At 41.1% G+C, this 26,563-nt stretch overlaps 1 protein-coding gene across 3 annotated transcripts in view; it reads left to right on the top strand.

The window, feature by feature from the left end:
* LOC124063958 (helicase ARIP4-like) overlaps window positions 1-26,563 on the top strand; it is a 63,125-nt gene that overhangs the window by 10,723 nt on the left and 25,839 nt on the right. The window contains exon 2 of one of the 3 annotated variants that reach the window (XM_046398125.1): window positions 6,135-6,292. In XM_046398125.1, coding sequence (XP_046254081.1) covers window positions 6,181-6,292 — 112 coding nt within the window. In that variant the 5' untranslated portion in view covers window positions 6,135-6,180. Of the gene's footprint in view, window positions 1-6,134; window positions 6,293-17,366; window positions 17,666-18,998; window positions 19,649-26,563 lie in introns of those variants that run through there. The other 2 variants (XM_046398127.1, XM_046398126.1) reach the window with 2 other exon arrangements.

Below are 26,563 nucleotides of genomic sequence, written 5' to 3'. Positions count from 1 at the left end.
GTTGGACTACAGAGCTCAAATGTGCTGGGGCCTGTCTACCTCCTGGATCCAGTGAAACCCCACACTGTGGCAGAGGAGGGAGAAACTTTTCCTTTTAAGATTTAATTTTAAACAGAATCAACAGAAAACGAATCGATAATTTTCATAATCATTTAATCATTGTGCTTGTTTAATCGGAATGCAAATGCTCTCTGGTTCCATATTCTCAAATGTGAAGGCTTGTTCCTGTTGTATTGAAGATGCTATTTTGAGTGCTGGCATTTTCTTCTGTTTTTCTGAGTGTGTTTCAAAGATTCAACAATCGGTGAATCAGAAAAGTAATCAACAGCGTAACTGATGATAAAAATAATCAAGAAAGGAGGAAAAAGTTTTGATTTAGTAATGAAGTTCAGCTGTCATTGAGATATTCAGAGAGGTAGATCGCTCATTTCTTATTTTGGTCCACATGCCTGTTGTGATCTCATTCTGTTTCAGGCTACAGTGTTGTCCTATTTCTTTACCAAAGAAATTTAGGTTACACCCCCCACCCCCCTCTTTTTTTGGTCAAGGGGGTGTTTTTAGGACACCAGACAGACCAGACTGCTCCCCTCCCCCATCTCTCCATACACCCCGTCTCTCTCCCACATCATCTCCTGTCTTTGTCCATCTCTCCCATCATCCTTTATGCCTACCGTTTTTATTTTTATTGCCCCTCTGTGCTTTTTATATTTACCCTCATCAGAATCTTGTTTCCATATTCACTGAATTTAAATTTCTTCTCACTGTATCCCAACCAAAAGTAATGCTGTACTCCACAATGCAATGCTGGCTGAATCAGGCTTGCCTGGAATGCCTCTTGGGCCCGCTGTGTGAGGTTATGTAAGGTAAGATGTTGTAGGGGATAAAACCCAAATGATTCCTTCTTTTTATTATTAGCATTTCAACTCTGTGCGTGTGTGCGCAGGTATTTTGATCAGTTCGACTGTTTTTGTAAGTTGTTTTAGCAGCTGCTTTAGCACATGAGTCTTTTTGTGAATGTTGAAACTGAATGTCTTGTCTATTTCTTTCCTCGTGTTGCAGTGTTTTTTTTTTTTTTGATTTGTTTTTTTTGTTTTTTGGGGGGGTTTTGCACTGATCATAAAAACTATACCACAGAAAGTTTCAGTTCATCATTTGCTTGAATGTGTGTTGTGTGGTCACATTCATGGAGATGGTACAACATCAGGTTAATAAGTAACACTGTAAAGTACACTGGTCAGTGGCTGTGGGATCCTGTTTAGGATTGGATGGTAGCCTGCTGATATCAATGAAAATTGCTAACTGGGTGCATATATGCCATAAAACCTTTTCAGGCATGTTAGCTTCCTCCCCTGGCCTTTATGTTAGGCCTGTGTCATGTGATGCAGTTCTGACTATGAGCTACGCACAGTGTTCCTGGGGTCCTGGTTCTATTCAGAATGTGTGTATTGACAGCTTGGGTCAGCATCTTGTTTGCAGCCACTCTTTTGGAAATCCAGCAGAGACAGTTTGTTAACTCTGTCTGTTCACGGTTCAGCAGGGGATTCAGTTGCTTTACACATCCTGTGCACTCATTTGTTCAAGTTTCCATTGATTTGAGTTGTCATTGATGAAGTGAATACTTTCTTAAGAATATCAGGTGCTACATTGCCTTTGTTGTTTGTGTTATACTGAAAAGTTGCTTTTAAATTCAGTGTGGGCAGCAAAAGTAAGAATTTCATTGTACAGGGAAACCTGTTTCCTTACTGTGCATATGACAAGAAAAGCTGTGAATCATGAATCTCTGAATCTTGAAAGTGCCCAGGATGAGTTTCCAGCTGCTTTTTCACTTTCTCCATCTGTGAACTGTCTTGTTCACTGTCAAACCAGTAAGATTTTCCTCTCGTGAGCTTTGTAGAGAAGCTACAGCTTTTGCCAAAGTTGGACACATCAACATGAACACCTGCACAGGGCAACATCATGCAATCCTTTGCAGCAGTCCTTTCTGAAGTTTCTTTTTGAAAATCTGTCAAGGATTTATGCTCACCTCTGTGGTTATACTGGAGGCTGACGAATGATTTCATTACATTTTAATGTATTGCCTCTTTAGAACTTAATCAATACAGTATCAAGAAAAGTTGAACACAAGCTTAGCAAAAATGATTACAGACCTGTTGCAGTGGATTGCATTATGTTAACAGATGTTCATATGTCACCTCCACGTAGTTAAAAAGGTTGTGTCAGGTGAGAAGAAATATACGTGCTGAACTAATCTGGAGCTGCTCAGTGAAGCAAACATGCACTGAATGTTATGTAACAGTTATTTTATAGTCTGAATGCCTGACATGAACAGATGAGTTTGGCCTGCTTTCCTCTGCTATACAGTTACATAAAGATTGATGGCAATGAATCAAGAGGTTTTGGCTGGATGTGACTTCCAAGTTATGTGGGGTAGTAACAAGCTGTACATGTCTGCAGGAGTTTCATGTGACCATGCTTTTGCCTATCTGTTAGTCAAGTCAGGGAACTTTTGCTTTTTTTTTTTAACAAGACAGTTGCCCTGTTTCTTTTTCAAGTAAGAAACCTATTTTTTAACTTAATAAATGATCATGTACGCTGCACTACAACAACAAAAAGCTTTCTGTGCATGTTCCAGGTAAACCCAATAAAAGGAGAGTTCAACATTTTGTAATGAACTGAATTTACTCCTATAAAGTACAGTCTGCTTTTGTAGCAGTAATATTTTTGGTGGTCTGATCTCTTGATGACATGTTCTTTCATGTCTGTATTAAAATAGTTTCTCTGTTTGGATTTGAATAGCAGCCTAAGACATGGAAGCACAAACAATATGTTCACACAGCAATAACAGACACATGAAGTCCAAAGGCCTCACTGTCAAAAATCTGCTGCCAACACCTCTCTGGCATGAAATGTTATGTAAGAATGTCACTGAGCCAACTACAGTATGTGCTTGTTCCCAGTTTTACCGTAGTGTTCTTTCCCAGCTGTGCTTATTCTGCGGCTCATAACACTGTCATGGTTTCTGGGTTACCAGTTTTTTTAAGGCACAGAGACCTACTGAAGTGTTCCTGAGCAACTTGCAGAAACCCTGTCCTAACAGTCAGAGGGTTTTGTGGCTGATGAGGGTTGCAGCATGGCTCTGAGGATGGTGGTGTCAGTCGGTCTGTCCACCACTTTCATGCAGACCGAAACACCTCAACTGTTGGTTGGATTGCCATGACATTTTATACACTCACGGTTGTCAGAAGATGATTCTTAATGACTTTGATGACCCACTGACTTTTCTTCTCGCATTACCATGAGGTTTGGTGCAGATTGTCAGGATAATTGTCGATTCGTTCGCCATGAGGTTGTATACACACACGCATTCATTCATTCATGTCCCCTTCCAGATGAGCCGTAGTAACATTTTATATCACGACCCCGTGAGGCCAAATTTTAATTTATTCAACTCTTGTTTATTGAATACAATGTTTACTTGCTATCATACTGAAATAAAATGGAGAATGTCAACTAAAAAGGTGACGTTAGCATTGTCATGTTAGCATGCAATGACTGCCTTCTCTGGAACACAGCAACATGGTAATTCTTTAAAGGAGCATATGTTTCTGTTCAGCGGTGCAGGCAGAAATAGTATCACATGGTTCCATCACCAGAAAAAAGTCCTCGGGAGGAGGTTGTGTAGGATGTTTGGCCAGCACAAACCACGAGTCACATCCTGTCGGCTACCAGCAGTAAACATTGGTTTCTTTCAACCCGCTTTCTGTAGCCCGTAGGAAACAGAACGAGTGCTGCAGCAGTGATTGTCAGTGCGTGGTCAGGGGGCTCTCCACACAGCCCTTGAGCTGATTTGAGGAGGTTTTGCAGAAGAATGAGCGCTGGTTTTATTTTGCTCCCTTGAACATGATAGGAATAAAGTGAGAACATGGTGATTATTTTGCTGTTAAACCTGTTGTTATTACTGCCACTAAACTATAGAATCTTAGTTACACAATCCCATTCAGCCATCTCTAACAAAGCTTTTTTATTATTTTGTGTAAGTTTGTAAGTGTACAATATTATTATTGTTATTATTATTTTTTAAGTAGAAGTTGTAGTTTTAAGTAGTTTTTAAATAGAGTCTGTGTGTGCATATCAATGTTTTTTGAAAGCGGAACATCAGAGTGAAGGTGAGCTCACCAGGTCCTTGGTTACTGGTTCTCCTACCAGCAACAAGTGCGTAAAGTCTGGCTTAGACAGATTTATGAGGGATGTAAAAACTGCCCTGTCAGACCAATAATTCAACTTGGCCTGAGGCTACCTGTTGTGTAATCTGCTGTGTAGCATTATGCAAGGTGTGTTGGCAGGTGATCAAGAGTCGACCTTGTTTTGATAGTACTGCGTCTGGGCTCCTCTGTGGGGAAGCACATGCTATTCAAAGCCATTGTTTTTAACTAAGTGATGTTGTTGTTGTTGATGTTGATGTTGTGTTGTTGATTATGATGTTGCTAATGATATTTTTATGTTCCTTTTGTAAATCTTGTTGTGCATAACTGAACTATACTGCTATAAAACAAAAAAAGGAACAAAACCTTGCTTTTACCAAACAGCTAATAATGAAGGGCACAGCTGTAGTCTGGTTTCAGTTTATGATTGTTTCACTCTGGCACAGAGAAAAGCCTGTTAGTAATGGGAGTGTAATTTTCCTGCCGCTGAGAGATGGAGCTTTAAAATCCTTAAAACAAGAGAGCTCTTCACTTCTCTCATCGTGTGTCTGTCTCTCTGGTACATTTCCTTCTGCACGTCTGCTCTGCAGCTCAGTCTTGGATCTGCAGGTCATGATCCTTATTACTTCTGTCACTCTCTCACAGAGGACACTTAAAATGTTGCTGTCCTGTCTTTAACTATATTCAAACCTCCGGAGGTAAACTCTGGCTGCAGTGCAAAAGAAGTCACACATTACCTTTCCTCAGGAGAATATGAGAATAGAGTATGTTGAACTTAAATCAAAATGTCTTCTGTTTAACTTTGTATTTTGCAGCACTGTCTCTTGTGCAATCTGCTCTTTGATGTTTGGTCCCCATGTCATTCGGATGCAGGTAACAGCACTTGTTCAGTGTAGCAGCAAGTCTGTATGCCTAAAATTTAAAAATGAGTTTTCAGAACAGTTCTATCTTTTATAAATTTTTCACTTTTATCTGTTTAACAGAACATATAATACTTGGCAGATTAGCTCTCCCCTTTCACTGCAATCTCATAATACAAAGTGTTTATTTAACAAAACCCTCCCTGTAATGACTTGTGGGCATTTAAGCTGTCCCTGTGTGTATCTGCAGCAGGGATTTATTACCACACAACTGTAAGTTTTGCACACTGAAGTACCTCCTGTACTTATGGGACCTTTTTTTTCACCCTGTGTGAATGCATCGTGGTTTGGGACATAGGGGCAGGAAAAATTCCCATTCAGTCACATTTCTTAAGGACAAATAAAATTCCAGTTGTACAACTTGACTAATTTTTCCTAAGCATGGGGTTTAATTCCCAATGATACAAAGATGTGGGAGTGTGTTGGTTTGTTAATGATGGGGACAAAAGTCCTGCGGCTCTCGTGCACAGTTTCACATGCAGATTCTGATTATCATGTGTTTTCTTAAGGAAATAAAGTCTCAAAACTTTCTCCTTGTTTTGTAATGGACCGAAGGATTGAATAAACACTAACAATCCAATGTGGTATTACTACGTGAACATTCAGGCATCATCGACCTTTTGTCCCTCTGTATCTCTGATCTGTCACAGCCCAATTCACACCAGTACACAGTGTCTTAATTTGGACTGAAACTGAGCAACATACACATAGACTGTCATGGACATCATTTATTTTAGTTCCTATGAGTGTGCTTTTTTAACTTTGAACTGTCAGTTTCAGGTACATAAAATTACCTTATACTATACTGTGTTTTGCTTTGGAGTGAGGATAAAGCAAATGGAGTTTCCCCCTCTGTTGTCTCTCCTCTATGAAGAAAGCATCAAACTGTCTGTGCTGAGAGTCAGATGAACAGAGACAAATCATTTGCTGAACATCAAACACATTCATTCATTTTGTGTGTCTCTGTGTCTGTGCTTTAACCATTGTTTCATGCCTGTACTCTTTGCTTCAGGTGTGTAGCGTGGCCATGCTGAGATAGCATCAGCCTGCAGGTCAGGATGTCTGATGAAGAGGAGCGGCTGAATGGGAGAGAGGGGGAGACAGACCTCTGCTACATCAGTGATGGCGACGAAGTCAGTGACGGTGATGATGAAGATGAGGGGCTACCTGGTGAGTAAATGGTGGATTATGACCCAGTGACTATTGGATAATGTTCCCTTTTTGTTAACTTTTAGGATAAAGAGGAAGCACTGTAAAGAGTTTCAAGTGTGTAAGAGTGAAGAGTTATGATAAGTCATACTGCTGTGATACAATATGAAGCCAAAGGTTGCTGGATCAACTTCAGTTTAACTTTATAGTTCCCAAATGGAAAGTTATCTTGCAGTACAGGGGCATACTGCAGAACACACACTTACTTAAACATATGAGGCACAAAACACATGAATGTAAAGCATACGCTCAAACCTGTTTTATAAGTGCACATAAAACCTGCCATTCATTCAGCCATAATCAGCTATCAGTGGACACATCTCCTGGAGTTGATATGTACATGTGGCTAAATATACCAAGATATTTTATAAAATAAAAATAAAAATTAGAGTGAAACTAGCTAATAGACATATAGATATAGATTTTTGGGCTCATCCCAATATTATACCCAATGAGAATAAAACAGTGATAAATGATAAACCATAGTAAACGCTCAAATGGTTAGCATTGCTGATTCAAATTGTAATTATCATTAAAAGCGTGTTTGATTACTGAGCCAAACCAAAGTTAGCGGACAGAGGCACACAGGCGCAGCAGGCAGCGTGGGTTAGTTTTGTGCCTAAGCCTGAAGTGCGGTCATATTTTGGTGTTTGTCAGAGTGCAGTGGGAAACCTGATTAAAGGTGGTCTGTAGAGCATACAGAAAGAAAATCTCTGCCAAAGGGGTGATGTCTTATGAGTCATGTTTGTGAAAACCACCCACTACTTTATCATGAAGTCAACTCAATACATGATGTAGGGACTTGCGATTGTTTTTGGGAGGGGGGGTCATTGTTTGTCTAACTTTGTCGTAGCACGTCAGTAATGTAAACTGAAGCTTTCAGCATTACCTACTCTTGTAAAAACATTATCAGTTGTTGTTCTGCTCAGCTGCTGTATGCGCTGTGTGTGTGCCCACTCTGTTTACCACCAAGAAATTTATTGGAGAAAAACAAATAATCCTGCTCATCATAAAACAAAACCACCTCCTTGGAGCAGATAATTTGTTTCTGTATATATATATATACACACTTTTTTATTAAATGGCGCTTTCGGAGCAAACTTAACCAGCGGCTGTACTGTCCACATGTGTGACCAGATAACGTATCACCATCAGCCTGAGGACTTCTATCCTCACAAAGGAAACAAACTCTTCTAAACTCTCTCGTCTCCTCCTCTCCTCAGTTCTTCTGTTGCCAATGTGTGTTACATAACCCAATGAATCATCTATTAGTTCTATTAGATGTTGAGTGTGTGTGCGTGTGTGTGTGTGTGTGTGTGTGTGTGTGCGTGTGGGGATATGTGTTTCACGCAGTGTGTGTTTGCGTGTAGGAGGTAAGATTTAAACTTCGGTTGGATAACTTAAATGGCGTCAGTCTTGACTTTGACCTCATTACAGAGAGAACAGCCTGCGGTCTTTAGTATTTACAGTTTTTAAGTTTTGAAATCAGAGATAGAGGGAGGAGGGGCAGCTCAAACACAAAGCACCTTGTTAATTTATCAGCTTACATTTCATAAATTTCTCGAATCATAGTCAGTGCTTTTTTGGTTGATTTACAGTGAAATAAACATATCAGATTCTGAATTATTTATGTTTCAACTAAATGAGAGACAAAGAGCTTTGATAATGTAAATGCAACAATAACAAACTGTGCCGAATCAGACCAGGCTGCTTGGTGGAACAAGGCTGTGGGGAGCTTTGGGCTCCTCATCATTATGAGTCAGTGCTGGATATAAGGTGGCAGATTGTGTGTTATATTTGGTCCTAGGCAGCAAAGACCTGTGAACCCGTGAAGAACTCTCTGTCTCTCTCTCACACACACACTCACACACACACACAGACAGACACACTGCTCCCTTTCTCACTGTTACATATTGTCCTAATGACATTAATACACTGTTTGATGCCATATATATAGCTTTAATGCTGTTATGTAGGCTCTCGAAGTGTGTTTGCGAGTGTGTGTACGAGAGACAAAACAGACAGATGATGATGACGATGAACCATTACTCATCCAGCAAAAAGGGGTTCAGGTCCTCGTATGTTCCAGCTCACTCTCCGGGGCTTATAAAACATTTTTCAGCACAACAGTTGCACAACACTTTGTATAACTGACCCAGCATAGCAGCAGAGGTGACAGAAACCTAAAGAGGGTGGAAGTCTGCATTACTGTTGAAGGTGCTAACATCCAAGATCTATTGATGAGCACACGGGATACTGAAGTCAGTTTGGCAGGTTGATTGCTGTTTAGTAAGTCAGTTTTAAAACCATTTTAAAAAGGCTTGTTTGGAAGTTGAACTGAGTGCAGTTTGGCTTTGTGTTCTCTGCCAAAACACAGCTGTACATTAAAGTGTGTTGCATGTCGTCTAGACTCTACAGGTTACCTTCTGACGGATCTGACAGGGGAATGAGACCAGGCTCCTGCAGCGTGTGATGGCTGTTGCTGAGCTGCTGTGGCGCTGCTCCTCCCAGCCTTATCTTTCTGCTTCGAGTGCCTTTTAGAATGATCAATAATGACGATAGCATGAATTTTGTTTTTCTTTCTGAACAAGTGTTAAGAGAGAGCTCACCAGAAAAATCACCTGATGTTATTTTTTCACGTGTGACCTTCTACAGATATAGATTTTGAAAAAGACACAAGATTTACAGCGTGACTGTAGCTGTGGCAGAGTTAAAGCATTCACTGTCTTTGCATTATTTTCATGCAATGCAGAATGACTGCAGAGCAGCTTAAAGTAAGAAATAGAAATAGTATTGGAAAGATCCACATGCTGGTTTGTCCTTTGCCTTGTGTCACTTTAGTGCAGGGGTTGTTCAAATTGTGCTTAGGGCCTTTGAAAAGCCTCAGATGACCCTCAGGTACTCAGGTCCTCTACTTCTGTGTTAGATTTTAGTGAGAGTACAAAAATCTGAAGCTTGACTTGTTGGAAGTCAAGGTGGAAGTCGTGAAAGGTCTGATTGATGGAGAAAAAAACCCTCACATCTTCCTCACTTTGCAAGTCTATTTTGCTCTTGTGACATCATCACCCCCTGCCGTCTCCTGCGTCTGTCCCACGGTTGCCATAACAAATGTCACCAGGATGCCGGCCCCCTCAGAGTTGTGCCAGGTTTCTTCTCAGGGTTCAACGTCCCCTTTTCTGTCTCTGCCCCCATAGTTTTCTGTCCTTTACACTTTCTTCTTCTGATCTCTGATACTTTCCTGTTTTGAAGTTTACTGTCTCTCTTCCTCTACTCTTTTTAAAGAGTCTAAATTAAATGTTGGTATTGCTTCAAATCGCGCTTCTATTATCGCGCATTGTTTCCTAAACATTTTGTTGACTTTAACAGAGCCGCGCTTACAACTCAACAATGAACAGCAACTCATTCTACAAATATTAAACATAACTCAGAATTCATTTTAGCTTCTTGTAAAGTGCGTAAACTTGATGTTTCCCAGATAATACCTGTTAATGATGCAGTTCACTCGTTTTTCGTTCATTCATTTATTAAACCAGCATTCTGCTGAGTAAGGATAGAAGACCTCGGTGATATAAAAAAAAGTCTGTTTTGTCAGGTAATAACCATTATTGGTATCTGATAACCAGCCTGGTGCAGGTTGAAGCTATGCTAAATAAAGGTTGATGGCTGTCACAGTTGCTGCAGATAAGAAAAGTGCCGATCTGTGTGTTGTGAAAAAACTAAGTATTATTACAGTTGACAATAAAGGACTGATTGTAGTGATAGTATTTTTTACTTTGCGGAGTTTCTAACAGGTGGAGTATCTGGTTCACTTGTCAGTGTTTTTTGTCAGTTTTATTGTTTTTTTACTGTCATGCTGATTACTACCATCGCCTTTGACACCCTTACATACATAACATTCACATGTGTATGTGTAATGCAGGTGTCTTGAGAAAATATGTGTTTGGAAAAAGTCATCACTGAAGTGTTTCCAAGCATAAATGGCAGAAAAATTACACAGAGGCTACTTGTTGTACAGTGAGTTTTAGGAAGTCTGTGACTTTCCTGTGCCGATAGGGAACTGTAAAATTATTCGGAGCCTGTAGACGAAGAGCCCTAAAAGCAAACAATAAAGGATCCAAAAACAAATGGATAAATTGAATAGTGATGCCAAAGTGAAGTGAAATGTTGTCTTTTCCTGATTCCGGTACTTTTTGTACCAAGTATAGGAAACAAAGACACGCATGCCAACTTCTGCATCTTTATTATTCAAGCTGGTTGAATCTTAGAGAGTGGAATGGACAAACATGCTGAGGTAACTATTACATTTAGGTCATAATCTAAGAAAAAATACCCCAAAGTTTTTCACAACAGATAACAATAAAAAGCATCAATGCAACAGCACGGGCCTCATTGGTGAAGCTCTGAGATTTATACTTGAACTAAGATCATTTCCGACAGTGTGCTTTGAAGTTGCTGGGCATAAAAAACCTTGCTTCAGCAGGTTCTATGAATCCTGTTGGAAACTTGCACATATGCGATCTGTAAATCTCAACTTAAATTGGTGTCATTTACCCTGATATAATACCAGCACACATGAGGGTTTACTTGGCAGTAGCTATGGATCAAAAGAGAAAATCAAACTTTTTGGAAGGCAAGATTGCAGTGATGGTAGACAGACAACAACACGTATTATTTGGTGAACCAAATAGCAGTTTGGCAATAAAGTTTATTCTACTTAAAATTATGATGTGAGTGAGGGAAAGTTTAACAAGGAACAAAGAATATAATTGGTCCTAGAATTGCACCCTTGAGTGCTCCACACTGTATTAGAGCAGAAGAGGACACGCTGTCACAGACTGAAACAAGAAGTCTCACAAGTGTGGTGGAAAGCAAGACTGGGTCAGCTTAACCAACCCAGTCTATGTAATGTACAGGAGATTGATCATGACAGAGAATTAAGTGTATTTTAGTTGATTTACTATTGTTCTTGTCACTAGAGGATTCTGTTTGTGGCAGTAAGCACTTTCTCAACAGAAATCAAAATCTGAGCCCATGAGATTTGCCCTTCAAATCACATTTAGTTTGAATGATTAAAAAAAAATAGCAGATTTTTTTGAGAAGGCAAGGTAAAGTCAAAAAATGACATTGAGAAATGGACTCAGGGAATAAAATTGTCCTCCTCAGCAACGTGGTGCTGCTGGGATGTCTGTTCTGGGTCAGGTGTGTGTGTATGTGGGTGTGTGAACAGATTGAGGGTTGTGCGCTTCATGTTATTGGCTCTCTGCTGCTCAAATGAAGCTGTCATGAGGTTTAGTCACATCTTTCATAACAAATACACACACACGTACATGTACACACACACACACACACACACACACACACACACACACACACACACTCTGACTCCTGAGAGCAGGAGAGTAATAGTCTGTTAATTAGCCTGTTGCTCCCCTGCCTGCGTGTAGGCGTTGGAAAGCAGAGTACACTCTCACACTCTTCAGTTCAGCCTCAAGAAAAACAAGTAAACATGTTTCCTCCCACAAATGTTACAGACACCTGGTGACAAGATGCATCACCCCGCCAGCTTGCATCAAAACTGGACTGTTTGAACATCAGGTAGTTCCTTTTGAAAAGCTGATTTTTTATTTTTTTTTAAAAAAAGTTGTTTTTCACATCACAACTTCCAGCGTTGCACCAAAGGTGAACAGCTTTAGAACAAAGTAAAGGAGCACCGCGGCCTTCTCAGTCGGTGATGTTTTATTAAAGACAAGATGGCAGCATTGATTAAAACATGGAACCTGAAAAGGGCTTACACAGAGATTTTTGGACCAGTTTTGCAGCTCTTTTAGCCTCTTTTGTCTCGATGTTTCAGTTTTATGAAACATTTCTTTTTTGATGCTCAAAAAAGACATGCTCAGAGATATCGCTCAAGCTGCTGCCCCCGTGACCCGGTCCCAGATTAAGTGGAAGAAAATGGAAGGATGGATGGATGGAAGCTCTAATAAACCTGTTGTCCTCTACATACTCAGCACCAAACTGCAGACAAACAAAGCTAGTAACCAGCCAGAGAAAATGGTGGAGTATTTAGCAGCTAAAGACAGAGAAATGTTTGATTTGGAAATTCAGAAACTTGAGTCGAAATGCTTCTTAGATTGTGAGAAACTAATAGGTCATCCGTGTGATTAGGGTGCAGCTCGTGGTAAATAAAATACCTGATGGGGACGTTTCATTCTACAATTGAGAATGTCCCCGCTGAAACATTAGCTGTAGCCTGCTAGATCTTTATACTGGATGTCCTGGGTCAAAACGGTTAAGTTTCGCATCTTAACTTATTGATATGATACAATATGATATGATATTAATGTTAAACTGTGAGAATGTGACTCCAGAAATTGATGTGATCCAAGAGAGGATGAGTCACTGTGTATTTGTTAACAAAAACACATTTTGTCATTTTAATTGGCAAAAGTGACAGTTTGGAAAATCTGCATATTTTTTTGTCTGTCAGAACTTAGTCACTCAAGCTGCTACGAATTTTTTTTTTTTTTTTTCCATTCACAAACTCTAATTTTCACTCGTATGTAGCAAAATGGCACAGTAGGCTGTCATAAAGAAGAACATCAACAGAAGAATTCGGTAAAATAAGGATCAGATTTGATCTGCTCTGATAACGATCCTTAAGATCAGCTCGGCAACAGAGTAAATCATCATAGAAATCTTTTGATTATGTCAATAAAATGTAACCCCAAGTGCATATTTTTAGTTTAAAAGTAAAATTTGATAAATAGAAATCACCCCGATCAGATTCTCCGCGGCCTCAACTGTGGTTTGCTTGAATAACAATGAAAAACACCACTTTCATAACTCTCTGTGTGTGTGTGTGTGTGTGTGTGTGTGTGTGTGACCTGATTAAAGGCTGCACAGAGTGAAGTGTAGGAGGTGATACAGTAACACCAGCTGGTCTACATACTGACACACCAGACTGGTTTTGTATGTGTGTGAGCAGACTTCAGATCAGGTAATGCTCTGACTTGAGGTCAAACTGATGATGAGTCAGAATAACTCATCAACAAAACCACCTGCCATCTTTGTTTGTGTGCAGGCTGCGGGCTCATCGTTTTCATATTTCTCATGTAGTCCTGCTGATGCAGTTGGCATGTTTATTATCAGATGGTGATCGGCCCTTTTTAGCAACGGTCAGGAGAAGAGAATCCCTCATCTGAGTCTGTAATGGATGCGTCGAGCAGCTTCAATCCAAGAGGGAAGATTACGATACACGGTGACTACGCTGAGGTTATATGAGGCACACGCAGGAATAATCTGCATTTTTCATTTTCTGATCCACATATTTCAAAGTCGGAAAAATGATGCATACGGAAATTTAAAAATGATGAATAACGCCGTGCAGGGTCAAGGAAGGAAACAGAATTAACTAATAACTAAAAATATGCAATCTTTGAGTCATTCTGTCTCTTACATGCAGGACTTCTGATGATTCTCAAAAAGTGTAGCATTGCATCCATTTGGTTTAAACCAATCACCATTAAAGACTTAAAAATACAAAATGTTATCATTTCATTCTCTTAGTGAGGGGCAAAATCCACACCATATAACTCAAGCTGAGGTTCAAGGTTCATTCTTGACACTGGAAACAGCAGTGGAGAAAACTCAGCAAATCTCAGCAAAGATCCGTTTAGTTTGTGCTCTGGAGCTTTTGATCATATCTCGTGATCTTTATCAGCACAAAAAACAATCAGCATGGATAAGAAGTCCTCAAGGTGCTCAGAAAAATCGACAATTTCATTATTGTTCACCCAGCTGTGCGTCTCTAATATTAAATTAACCTTGTACTATCTCTGTTATCTTGGTTTATAGGACGGTGTGTCCTCTCACTGCTCTGCAACTTCTTTGGTTTTGTTGAGACAACAAAATCAGTTGTGTCTGAGGTCAGCTCAGGGATTTAACCATGGATAAACTGGCTAAACAACTTCAGGGAGAGCAGACCATTGGGCCGCTCTAAACATAGCTCTAAACAGCTGAATCTTATTGTTGTGTGCACGCCTCCAAACTCAAAAACTCGGATTATACCTGCTGTAAATATAAAAAGAAATCTAATCGCAGAGTGGATCATCACAGCTTTCATGTACATCACAGTACATCATCAAGTACTGTGATGTACAGTTGTACACATTCATGTCTGACAGCTGTGCAATACAGCCGCAATCTGAGCTCATGTTGCTCTGCATGTCTGTTAAGCTTCACTTCACAGTGACTGGCATCCTACCTCTTCTCCACTCATCGTGCGAACACGGGACAAAAGCCTCACTCAGGGACAATGAGAGAGGTGCAAGCACAGCTCCAAATCTCAGCGCAATGGATCGCAAAGGTCGCAAGGCGTAAAGTTAGCCATCCTATTGGCTGTATCACACTGGCTCAGACACTCATGCTGGCTTTCTCTCTCCAGAAAAAAAAAGTGTGACTTCATGTGTCCTTGTTATCTCGGTGCAGTGTATTGTGCGCCACATGCTTTTGAACAGAGAGCTGGAGGGATAGGCTCTAATGCTGCCTTATATTCGCATCTCTGCACAGCCAGCCAATTGTTGAACTTTTACTTGTTCCTGCCAGTAGCATGTGTTTCACCATTAAAAAGAGCAAAAAAGAAAAAAATTGTAAATGTAACAAATTTAGGCTTCTATTTTACCAAGATTGATGTGTTTTTAAACACTTTGTAAACCTGATAAAAACAGATCATTTAGTCCTTTCCCATGGCCACTAATGAGTTTGCCTTCCTGACTCACGGCTCACGGTTTGTCCCGGGGAATGTGGTCAGGATTCTGTGCGGCCCAGTGGGGTTCTTCTGCACCGGTTTCATTCAGCCATGAGTTTAACTGGGGTCAGGTGAGGCCTTCCGCAAACTGTTGCCACAAAGTTGGAAGCATAGCATTGTCCAAAATGTCTTGGTATGCTGAAGCATTAAGATTCCCCAGACCAGGAGGGGCCCAGACCAACCCCTGGAAAACAGCCCCATTAAGATTTAAATTTAAAATTAAAATTTAATTTTTATAATTATTTTTATTTTTTATAATTATAATTTTTATTTACCTATTTTTTGGTAGCAGGGACACAAAGAATTTCACTGCACATTGTACCGTGTATGATTGTGTGTGTGACAAATAAACCTATCTTGTAAAGAGTATAGCATACATGTATTTTTACGTGTGGACATTCATGAGTACAGGACTTTTACTTTTATCAGATTATCTTGGTAATGCAGGTTTGTCACTATGACTCAAGTAAAAGATCCGGTCTTCTCCCAGCCCTTAGTAAAGGAGTGTACCTCTCTCTCTCTCTCTCTCTCTCTCTCTCTCTCTCTCTCTCTCTATTGGTCAATGTAGGTTATGTAAACAGTGAAATGTGAGCTCTCGTTCCTCTCAGGAGGAGGTGTGGCTGGATACCAGAACTGTGGTAGTGTGGCAAAGGTGAATGTGTGTGTGTGTGTGTGTGTGTGTGTGTGTGTGTGTGTGTGTGTGTGTGTGTGTTCATATGTTGCCAGGCAGTCCTCTGCTTCGCATTGTTGCTGTCACCGCCTCCTCCTCTTCCTCATGTCTCCTCCCCCACCTCACTGCATTGCTCCTCCCCCAAGCTGTGTAGCAAAGTGGGTTAGTGTGTACAGCCATGTGAGAATGGGCTCTCACCTTCCACCCTGTGTGTGTGGTGTGTGTGTGTGTGTGTGTGTGTAGAGTGATCTGTGAAGGATAAGCCCACACCATGAATTCAGGTTTAAAGGGGTTTTTGGGTTCACAGGATTGTTTTGAAAGGGCCCATGACCCCTTGTTGTCACTGGTTTTTCCATCTTTCCTGGTTTCTTTTACTCTTTTTGACTTAATCTGTCTGAGTGTTTTTTATCCTTAGTTTACTCTTTATTTTCCATTCCTTTAGGCTTGTCACTCCTCTTTTTCCTGCTACCCTATCTCTCCTCTTCATCTTTTTCAAAAATGTCATCCCTGTCCTCTTTTCCTCTTTTTCTTGATAAACAGTTTTTATCTTTTCTTTCTACACATATTTCCCCGTAATTCCTGTCAGTATCCCGACAATTTTTTGCATTTACTTGTTGCCGAAATTTACTGTCCGTGGCAGTTGTGGTGTTAATGATGTGTTTATTGGTGTTTACGATGTGCGATATCGTCACACGAAGCCAAATGGAAATTTTCCGAGGCATGCGCTGAACAGAAAGTTGTAGCTCGTGACTTGATTCATCTCTGGTCCTCTCGTCTCACTCTTCATTTCATTTTCTTGATTACCTCTCTTCTTCACTTACAGTTTTCCTCCCTTTCTGTCCATTTCTGATCGACTACTTGGCAGTAGACAAAATTATCAAAATCGTAATTGCATGGTTTATAAACACGTTACCATTTTACCAGAACCAGAACTGAATAATGAAAGTCATTTTGATCATTTGTGCATAAAGTAAAGAAGGACAAAATGAGTGGAACATTTTACAGTTTATAAGAGGCATTTACAGTACATCACAACCCCACAAACTAAGGCTTGAAAGTGGAGTTGAATGAGTAATTGAGTAATTGATTTAGCATGATTTTAAGTAGATTTGACTATTACTGTTGAACTACTTCATCTGGTTTAAAATGGCCGAGACTTCATATAAAGACCTAGTGGTTATTGTATGTCACGGTCTGTCCTGATCAATGATTTTTTGATAAGAAAATGGAGTGAGATGTTGATCATTTTTGACTGGTCTTTCAGTCATTTTATCTTTTCTTCCACCTCAATCCCTCACAATTTAATCTTCATAATCTTGAAGACCAGAAGCTGCAGTAACAGTTTATTTCCTGTCGCATATGTCCTAGTCCTCTTCTTCTTTGTCTTCTGTCTTTTGCCGGTTGAACCCCTTTACCCCTGTTACCTAAAGACAGTCTCCCTGGAGTGGGCGTGGCTTGCTGACATCACACTCCTGTGTCAGTTGTCTGGGGGGAGGGGAGAAAGAGAGGGAGGAGGAGGAGATAGGCAGGAAAAGCAAATCAAGTGGGGGGTTCCATACACACGGCCACCCGGGGCAGCTTTTAAGCGACTCATTGTTTTGTAATTGTCCCAATGGCCTTCTGTCCTCACTGGAGCGCCGGTAAAGCTGCGAGACAAGACAAGAGCTAGATGTTGAGAGCCTCACACACACACATTTTGACACGCTCGGTTTAGACAGGACACTGAGGAAGTGTGTTAGCAGTATGAAGGGTGAACACTTAACCATCTGGAGTACGTTTCTAAGAGTGAAAGTGTAGAGGAGGCATGGCCCTCTCACCAGAGTAGGAGACGACAAAAACTTTGAACCACATGACATGGGTGAGTAGCTGAACATTTCTTGTTAACTGATTGGTTCAGTGTTTGGCTGCTTTTCTAGCTAACTGGGAGGATTTTTTTTCACACATCTGTTTCTTCTTCATCTGTTAGTTCTGATATCCGTTCTGCTGTATGTCCTCTCATCTGTGGCTATATGCAGGCACATGAGAGCTTTCTATCATACTGACCTAGATGTGGTGCAGTGCCAAATCTGTGGCCGGGCCACTCGGGCAAGACAGAGCTCAGAGGTTTCATAAGGCGTGTTATGAAATAGATTCAGGGGTTGTCGTTGTTCCCAAAAAATGCATCCTTGTGTCAGTTTACAAAGGCTTTAATGACACTTTATTCTGATAAAAACTTTTTTTTTATGCCAATTTGTGCTTGAATAGTGTAAAATCTACCCACTGAAGTTAAGCTGCTGTTTCAAGAAGCCTAAATTTATCTTTTCGGCCTTCGTTCAGAATCAGTTTTTGTGAATAAAAAGTAGCTTTCAGTCAGAATAATTAGCCATTTCATCCAGGATGAAATCCTTAGTGTTTATTTCCTTAATGCTGTTTCCTCTGGTTTGTAGAAAGACTAACACTTTGAATGAACTGTAGTTTGTTTCAGTTTGCTCCACAGTACTCTGCATAACCAGACCTTGTAGTTGCCAGTGTACAAAAAACATGTACATTTTGTGAATGTAGTCTGGTGCTAAAGAAAGTAGTCCCGATGCACCAATGGACATGGTATGTGAAGTTTTTGAAAATATATATAGTTGATATTATAGTTTCTTGAATGGTGTATATTGTTAGCTTGTGATCAAGTGGTGGTCAATCTCGTTTGGTAATAAGTCGAGTAAAAACACTTTTCAAAAGGCTTTGGCACAGCAGTTCCAAGACAAAGTTGAGTGCAAATGACGTTTTGGTGTATAGCATTGGTTGTATATCAAATCCTTGTACTGTGTATGTGTAAGGATTAGCATGTGTGTTTCATAAGGAAGGATTCTGTCAGTGTTTAGGTGTTTTAGGGACCTCGGCACAGATTTTAGCAGCCGCATTACTTCTCTCTGACCTTCATTCTGACACACACACGCACACACAGATATACCATCTGTCTGCTGGGGTGAACAGGGCTGTTACTCTGATGTATGTAGGAACTTGTGAGAAGTGAAATTTTTTTCACGTGGTATCTTAAACAGGCTGATTCTTTTCATTTAAAAAGCACACATGAGTAGACAAAATGCACTGATAAAAGTTTCCTACAGAAAGATGTGTGCGTTTGTAAGCTCCATGACTCAATCACACACTTTGAAATGTATTGTTAAGGCTTGTGTTTGTGTGTGTGTGTGTGTGTGTAGTCAAATAAATTTGTGTGTCCTCTGCATTTTCACAGTTTTCAGTTGAAGTAAAGATCAGTTGAAGTAACAAGGTTAAGGTGCTTGACGGTTACCTTTTGTTTTTACCGACCAGCAAACACACACACAGACAGCATGGATATGTGGGTGGATGCTTCCGTACATGCTCTGTAGTCCTGTGTGTGTTACGGAGGAGGGGTTTTTTTCCTCTCTGTGAAAGGGGGTTGGGGGAATGAGGAGCAATCGGCCATATGAGTACCCCTTCAGTGGGGCCCCAACTCCAGCATGAAGGGTTATGTAAGTTTTTCAGCTGCCAGCCCTCCTGCCTGCCTCTGCCTTACATTCACATTGCTGGCGACCAGAGGAAAAACACGCAAAGCGGTCAGCCGGTAGTCAGTGAGTCAGTCAGTCACTGAGGCAGTAGTTTAAAGACCAGCAGAGTGCAGAGCAAAAGTTGAGAGGAGGAAAAGTACACCTCCTGTTTACTTCTTGAAGTGTAATTCTGCTGAAAAAGGCGGCAGTTTTGAGTTTGACAGGGAGTTTGAGAGCAAGAGGTAAAAACAGGAGAGGAAGAGTGAAAGCGGAGAAGACCGGCTCTTCTCTTTACTCGTTAACCATGCTGCTCCTGGATGAATCAGAGTCATTCACAGGTAGGTGACATCATCACCCTGACCATTGAGGCAGCATTGGCGAGGGAATGAGTCCCTGACCTCGAGGAAAGGGGTAGGCACTTGGCGAGAGATGGACAGAAGAGGGAGAAATTGGAAGTAGCAAAGAGAGGAAATACGAGGGGATGGAAAAACGTATGAGATGAGGAAGAAACGCTGCACAGAAAGCTGAGCAGAGGGACTGCATAGTCCATCTTATTAGATAACGAGCAGTGAGATGAATTGAACTGAGAGATGAATTGAGTGAAAAGAGGACCCGATGAGCAGGAAATCATCTCAGAAGTGTCTAGAATGAGCATCATTGGCTGATTGACGCTTGTGAAGTTACTTAACGTTGTTGTGTAACACTGGATCCATACCTACTTAAGCATGCACAGTGAATCTGTCTTCGTCTCTGTCCATTTTCTCTGTCTGTTCTTCTCATTCTTCACATTTTCTCTCCTGTCACTCTCACTCATCCATTCCTGCTCCTTCTGTCTTTAATTCGTCCCATTTTCTCCCCTCTCTGTGAGTCCTCCATCTTTCAGCCGGTCTCTCCCACGCGTGCCCGGCTGTCTCGCTCTCGTGTTGTTGTCTCGGGCCAGCCCTCCCATTGGCTGTTTCTACGGTTACCTAAACCAATGCCAGTGCGTGATTGGTGGTTCGTTGTAGGATTGGGCCATGCTGGAAGTGTGAGCATGTGGAGGCAGGAAAACATATGGTTCATCAGACCAGTGGGTTAGGGGGGTAAACGCGTGAGGCTGCAGGCAGGGACAGAGCGCCACCGCAGTTTGTCTGGGTGAATGAATGCAATCTTTCAAGAGGGTTTTTTCTACATCATGTGCTGTGTTTTTTTTCATGCATTTACTCTAGAAAGTTTCACGTCAGATAATTTCCGAGCAATAAACCCAGCATTATATTCCTGCTTCTAAGGGTTTTTGTCACTTTGTCAGCCGTTAAAGAACCCATTAAAGGTCAATTTCCAAAGTTTGGTATCTTGATAATGATATACCCAATGGATACAAGATTTTTAAAATTATTTTTAAAGGATGCCATACGTTTTGTGTCACTCTGCACGTTAATCTGCTGATCTTGTCTTATTGTGAAGCCCAGTCTGTAAATGGCTATGGACAGAGGACAGTGGTCTTTTTTGCACTGTCTCTGCACATCGGACTTGAAATGAAATTTTGAGTACAGCTCAAATGATGACTTTTAGTTTTTGGTGGTGTAAGAAATGTAAACCTTTTATGCATAGACTTTGACTTAAGTTTAAGACAGGCATGGCAAACTTTGATGAAGTTAGCTGTAAAGTGAGTGTCAGATGTCTCTGACTCCCAGAGACTGACCCTCAGGTGGATTAGGGTCATGTGACTGGCAAGTTTGAGTCAGTGTCCTGGCTGTGTGCAGCCTCCACTGTTTGCCTGCCTGTGTCTGACAGGTTTATTTACCCGTGGGCTATAGATGCAACATACACTACTGTTTAAGCACATTTGAGTTCAGACCAAATTGTTTCTCAAAGTCAAAAGTCATCAGTTCCTTATTCGGCATCTCTGAACTGATCAGTCGAGGATTCTGTGCAAACCTGTTATTATTTGTTTTGGTTTTGCTCAGTAAACCACTCAGTACACCATGTTCTGTTGCATCTGCCTCTCACAACGTCGGCGTTTATTTAGAAAAACATTCACACAACTCATGTCTACATGCTTGTAATTCTTGGGATTCCTCTGGGTGTTTGATTCCATGTCATCGCTGTGGGCATGGCATGTCCAATAGTGATAAAGACCAAAAGAACACAGATGCCTTGTGTGGGTTGTCAGCCTGGGTGTGTGCGTGTTTATACACAATCTGTCCATCGGTGACAAAGTGTTCGTTATAGAAGGGAAAAAAAGGTGTCAGTTTAAGAGCAGGAATAACTCCTCTGTGGTACAACAAAACAGGATGGAGCTTGTTGTACTTATTGTTTTTCTTTGTGCTGCAGTGCACATTCTGTTCGGCAGTGAATGGCCTCGGCATGCCGGGTAGGAACAACCTGTCCAGTACAGACCAGCTCCGGGGCCGGGGCCAAAAGCCGGGAGCACGTGTAGTCTAGCTGCTTTCATAACGCCACAGTGCAAAGAGGATGTAGGCTTCGCCGGGCTGGCCACATGGCCACATCATTCCCACTTCCTTAATGTCGTGTTTGTTTAACGTCAGGCTTTTTTGATCTCTCAGCTTCCTCATGTCAGATCATATAGCTGCTTTCTTTGTTCTCTTTCACTCTAAATTTCCTCTTTTTAAGTTCTCTTTGTGGGGCGATTTCTTCCCCCTCCCTTCTCTCCTCATTCTGCTTCTTTTTCTGTTTGCAGATGCAGATTTCATCTCTACTGCCTAAATAACTGCTTTTTTTAAAAATTCCTCTGCCATGCTGGTCTCTCTTGTTCTGTTGTTCCTGCACACAAATAAACTGCTGTTTCCTCATTCAACTCCTTCTCTCTCTCCCTCTCTCTCCTCTCTCTCCTTCTCTCTCTCCCTCTCTCCCTCTCTCTCCCTCTCTCTCACTCTCTCTCCTCTCTCTCCCTCTCTCTCCTCTCTCTCCTTCTCTCTCCTTCTTTCTCTCCCTCTCCCTGTGTCGTTATAGAGCTGCAGTGCTGTGTAGTGTTACATTATAGCAGTCTTGCGATGAGAGAATGAGTGTCACGACTGCAGTATCATCCCAAGTCACCTTATTTCACATTGCAACCAAATACTACTTTATTGCAACAGCACATTTTTATAGAACCCGAAGAGCCTTTGTTTGTATATTTATATATATGTTATGTGTATAACCCGAATAGAAATTGATTCTGTGATCAGCTGAATGGTTCATAATTCGACCTTAAAGCTTAAATATGTACCCCGTCACATGCTGTTGCTCTCTGTGTTGTCATGACGCTACTGAAGTTAGGTTGAAAATACATTAAAGGTGGTAGAACACGCACACATCCTCAGTCTCAGTGAAGTCTAAGCTCAATGGCTGAAGTTTCCAAACCAGCCTGCACGCTCATTCGTTTACGTGCAGTCCGCAGAAGCATGTTCCAGCCTGCATGCTACGTGGTTAGTTTTATGGCTACTTTGATTTACAAAATGTTTATGCGTGCACACAAGCTTACGACTGTAAACTCACAAGACAAGGATTGTCTGTGTGAATGCCTAGCCTCGGCGCTGCATCGCCTGGCCAGGAAAAGGCACCTCAACATCTTTAGTTGAACAAACTTGTCAGTGGAGGTGAAAACTACATAATAACTTCGGCTCATTTGAACTGCTTGGCTCAGTTAAAGGGAAACATAATCACAATGTAGTTTGAACATTTTTGAAGCTAAGCTAAGTGATTGTGCCACTGTTCAGTGTTTTGACATTCCTCACTATAGTAGTATGTACAGTGCAGTTCATTTAATAGAAAACTAATTGTACAGGGTATAAGCACCAAGTGCAGTCTATGTGTGTATCTGAATGCAGTCATGGCAACAACAAAGTGATGATGCACATGTTGTGTAGGTTTTTCAGAGGTTGACCACCACTGTGGTAATGAGTGGCGGCCTCCAGACATTATGTACGTCTTCACCTCCTCCTCTTCCTCCTCCTCCTCCTCCTCCTCCTCTACAGCAGTGACACACTGGCCCACAAACGGAGCGCTCCACCTCGTCTCACCCCACTCTCTCTATCGGTCTTTGTCTCTTTATCTTCTTTCTCCGTCTCTCTCCTCAGTCTTTGTGGCGTTTGGTTCTCACTGACTTGTTGTTGCACTGACAGACACACACACACACACACACACACACACAGAGCCAGTGGGAGGGTTTCATAACTCACCTGCCTCGCTCTAATAAAGCAGCCTTAATAACTCATTCAGGGCAGTCTGTTATATAAGAGAGGTGTGTGTGCGTGCGTGCATGCGTCCATGTGTGCGTGCGTGTGCGTGGTGATGTTGTAGAGCTGCATTAGTCTTTCAGTATATATTTTTTGTCTTTGTCGAGGCAAGTTATGTAACCCAGATAAATCTTGGTTTTTCTTGGGAAGGAAACCACAACTATTTCTCCACAAATATTTTTTTCTTTGGTTTTTTTTTTTTTTTTTTTAACTTGCAGTTTGTGTCTGCATCAGATGCTTGGGATTTTTACCCGTTTACCTGAGTTTACCCCAGCAGACAAAATGATGGGCTGAAACTGATGAAATGTTTGTCATTCTCAAACATTTTCCCCGTGATTTCCCCGGTTTTATGTCATTATATGCTGTTTCTCTGTGGGGTTTGGACTAGTCGAACAAAACAAACAGTTTAAAGATATCAGCTTGGGTTCTGGAGGGCATTTTTCACTACTTTCTCTGATTTCCTAACTAGAGAAATAATTAAGGACAATGATCATGAAATGCACATCTGATTCCTGCCAAACTGGAACGATCAGACACATATCACGATAACCAACAGAGTAGTTAGAATAACTACTAACTACTAGTCGTAATAGTCAGAATTCATGAAATTGGTGAATTATGATTTCATATTGGTCAGCAGTGAGTGAAAAAAGTGTCGAGCATATCTGTTGCTAAATGTGTAATTGTTGAGCATAGACATACACTACACATAGACATAGCCAGATCAGATTTAATACATGACGATTAGCTGAAGTATCTGGCAGGAAATCAGTGTTTAATTCTTCAGTCTGTCTTGTTCATAAAGTGATTTATTGATCTGTTTGTCTGTCATTTTGTGTGTTTTTCCTCATATTTATCAGTTTGTCAGCCTGACAGCCTGTCCAAGTGCATCACTCCCATATTTTTCTTGGTTCTGCACTTTGAAAAACAGACGTCACAGTAACAGTATGAACTCTGCGAAACAGCAGGAGCGAGGCGGAAATTTCCGACATTGATAGCACACACAGATACTGTCACACACGCACTCACACGTAGACATGCTTGTACGCACACAGGGGCAAACACACTCATCGTGTGCATGTATTTGTGTGTCGGCAAGTCTAGGAGTTCTTCAAATGCCACAGCTTTCGTCTGCCAGCTCTTGATATTGTGTGGTTCGGAACATCTTTGCGTGTGTGTTTGTGTGTATGCGTGCGTGCATGTGCGTACAGGACGTTAGGTTCTTGTGAACATGCTGGTTGTGTAACAGCCAGAGGCAGCGGTTACATAAGCATCCCTCCTCGTCTGACCAGCCTCAGCGTCGGTGGCCTGTCTGTCTGTAAGAGAGCAACATTGTGTCTGACTGAGAGCGTGTGTGTCTTTGTGTGTGTGTGTTGTTTTGAGTGCAACAGCCTCTTGAGGTGGAGGTAAAAGGGAGAGAAGTCTTGTGTGTTGCAGGTTAGCCTGCACTCTTGACACAAGCCACTGACCTCGTTAACACCTAACACCGGGACCCGTCTCCATTTTGGTCACGTTGACATTTTACCCCCTTCTGACGTTTTAACACAAATGCAGACTGCATACAAATCGGATGTAGCTGGTCACTGTCAGATAAAATCAGGCTTCCTGTTTTCTGACATCAGCGTTTCGTGTTTTTCCATCACTTCTCATTTCGCAGGGAAGTTTTAGCTTTGTATCTTTTTATGCCCAACAAAGTGTGCGTGTGTGTGGGTGTGTGTGTGTGTGTGTGTGTGTTTCCTTTTCAGCTCGCTTGTTTGTTATTCTTTCTGATTTCTTGAGAACTTGCTTGTAATCAGGTGAATAGTTTATCCACAAGTTAGATTTCATTTGAAGATGTGATCAATCAGCCTTAACATAAACAAATATTGTGTTTGTTCACAAAAGTAGAAGAAATCCGGACATGAGTCTTGATATGTTTTCAGAGAGATACAGAAATGAGTTTAGCGTCAAATGAAGGGGACTGAAGTGTCTGCGTATCGTCTTAAGTTGGAGAATTGATCGTCTTATCTTATTAAGTAGTGTGAAATTCTCTGGGATTTTTCTCCACGTTTTGCCATTTGACATTGAGACAAACTTTTTTTTTTCACTAATGCATGAATCTTATTCTTTCAGTTCTTCGGTTATTCATTTTTCGAAATTTTGCTCAAACTTTGCAATATTTTCGTAAGTCTACTGTTTAAATATGGGACCACTCACTTCCTGTTTTCCTGTGCTGTATCTTAAAACAGCACATATTTTCAGTGAAATTGGCTGAAGCACAAAGATACAATTTTCACTATTTTTTCATTTATTTTCTACCTACCTCTATTGGGCTACATATGAAATATTGCTTTACATTTTCTGTTATTAAGAAGCAAAGTGCCTTCACAGCATACTGAATATTTTAGTCCATTATTCTGCGATTCCTGATTAAAGCCAAGCTTCATAGTTTGCCTACGTTACCAAAGTAAATATTCTGAGGTATTTTCAAAAGCGTAATTTGTCATTTTGTCAGTCAAACAGATGTAACCCTGTAATGACGACGGCATGGCAAATCTGAAGGTCTTCCTACCCTGTGAGGCATTATTCTGTGTTTTATAACCGGAAGTCAGCACGAGCACATTATGTAACGAGGAGGACACGGCGAACCAATAAGTGTACTTAAACATGTACATGGACGAGAGGAAAGGGAAGAAGAGAGGTAAGGTGGGAGATGAGACAGAAAAACAAATGAGGGGAGAAAACATATAACAGGAGGAAGAGAAAGGGACAAATGGAATGGAGAGGGTGAAGAAGTGAAAGAAGAGGACAAAGGAGTTAAAATTCAGAAAAGGACAGCCAGGTAAGTGAGGAGGAGGAGGATGAAGAGGAGGCGGTGTTGGCAGGCAGAAACAGTTCAGGAATGAAAGGACATGGAGGAGGAGGAAGGAGAACAAATGAGTTTTGAGTGAGGTGAGAAGCATGTCTGATGAAATGGAAACGTGAAAATGACACACAGCAAGAGGAGGGCAGGGACAGACAGGACCAACACAAACCGTCAACCATATCCGATTTCAC

The sequence above is a fragment of the Scatophagus argus genome, chromosome 8 (genome assembly GCF_020382885.2).
Source record: "Scatophagus argus isolate fScaArg1 chromosome 8, fScaArg1.pri, whole genome shotgun sequence".
In the NCBI taxonomy this organism is placed as follows: Eukaryota; Metazoa; Chordata; class Actinopteri; family Scatophagidae; genus Scatophagus; species Scatophagus argus.
Note: the sequence above shows the minus strand (reverse complement) of the source record. Positions and strands in the feature narration are given on the sequence as shown.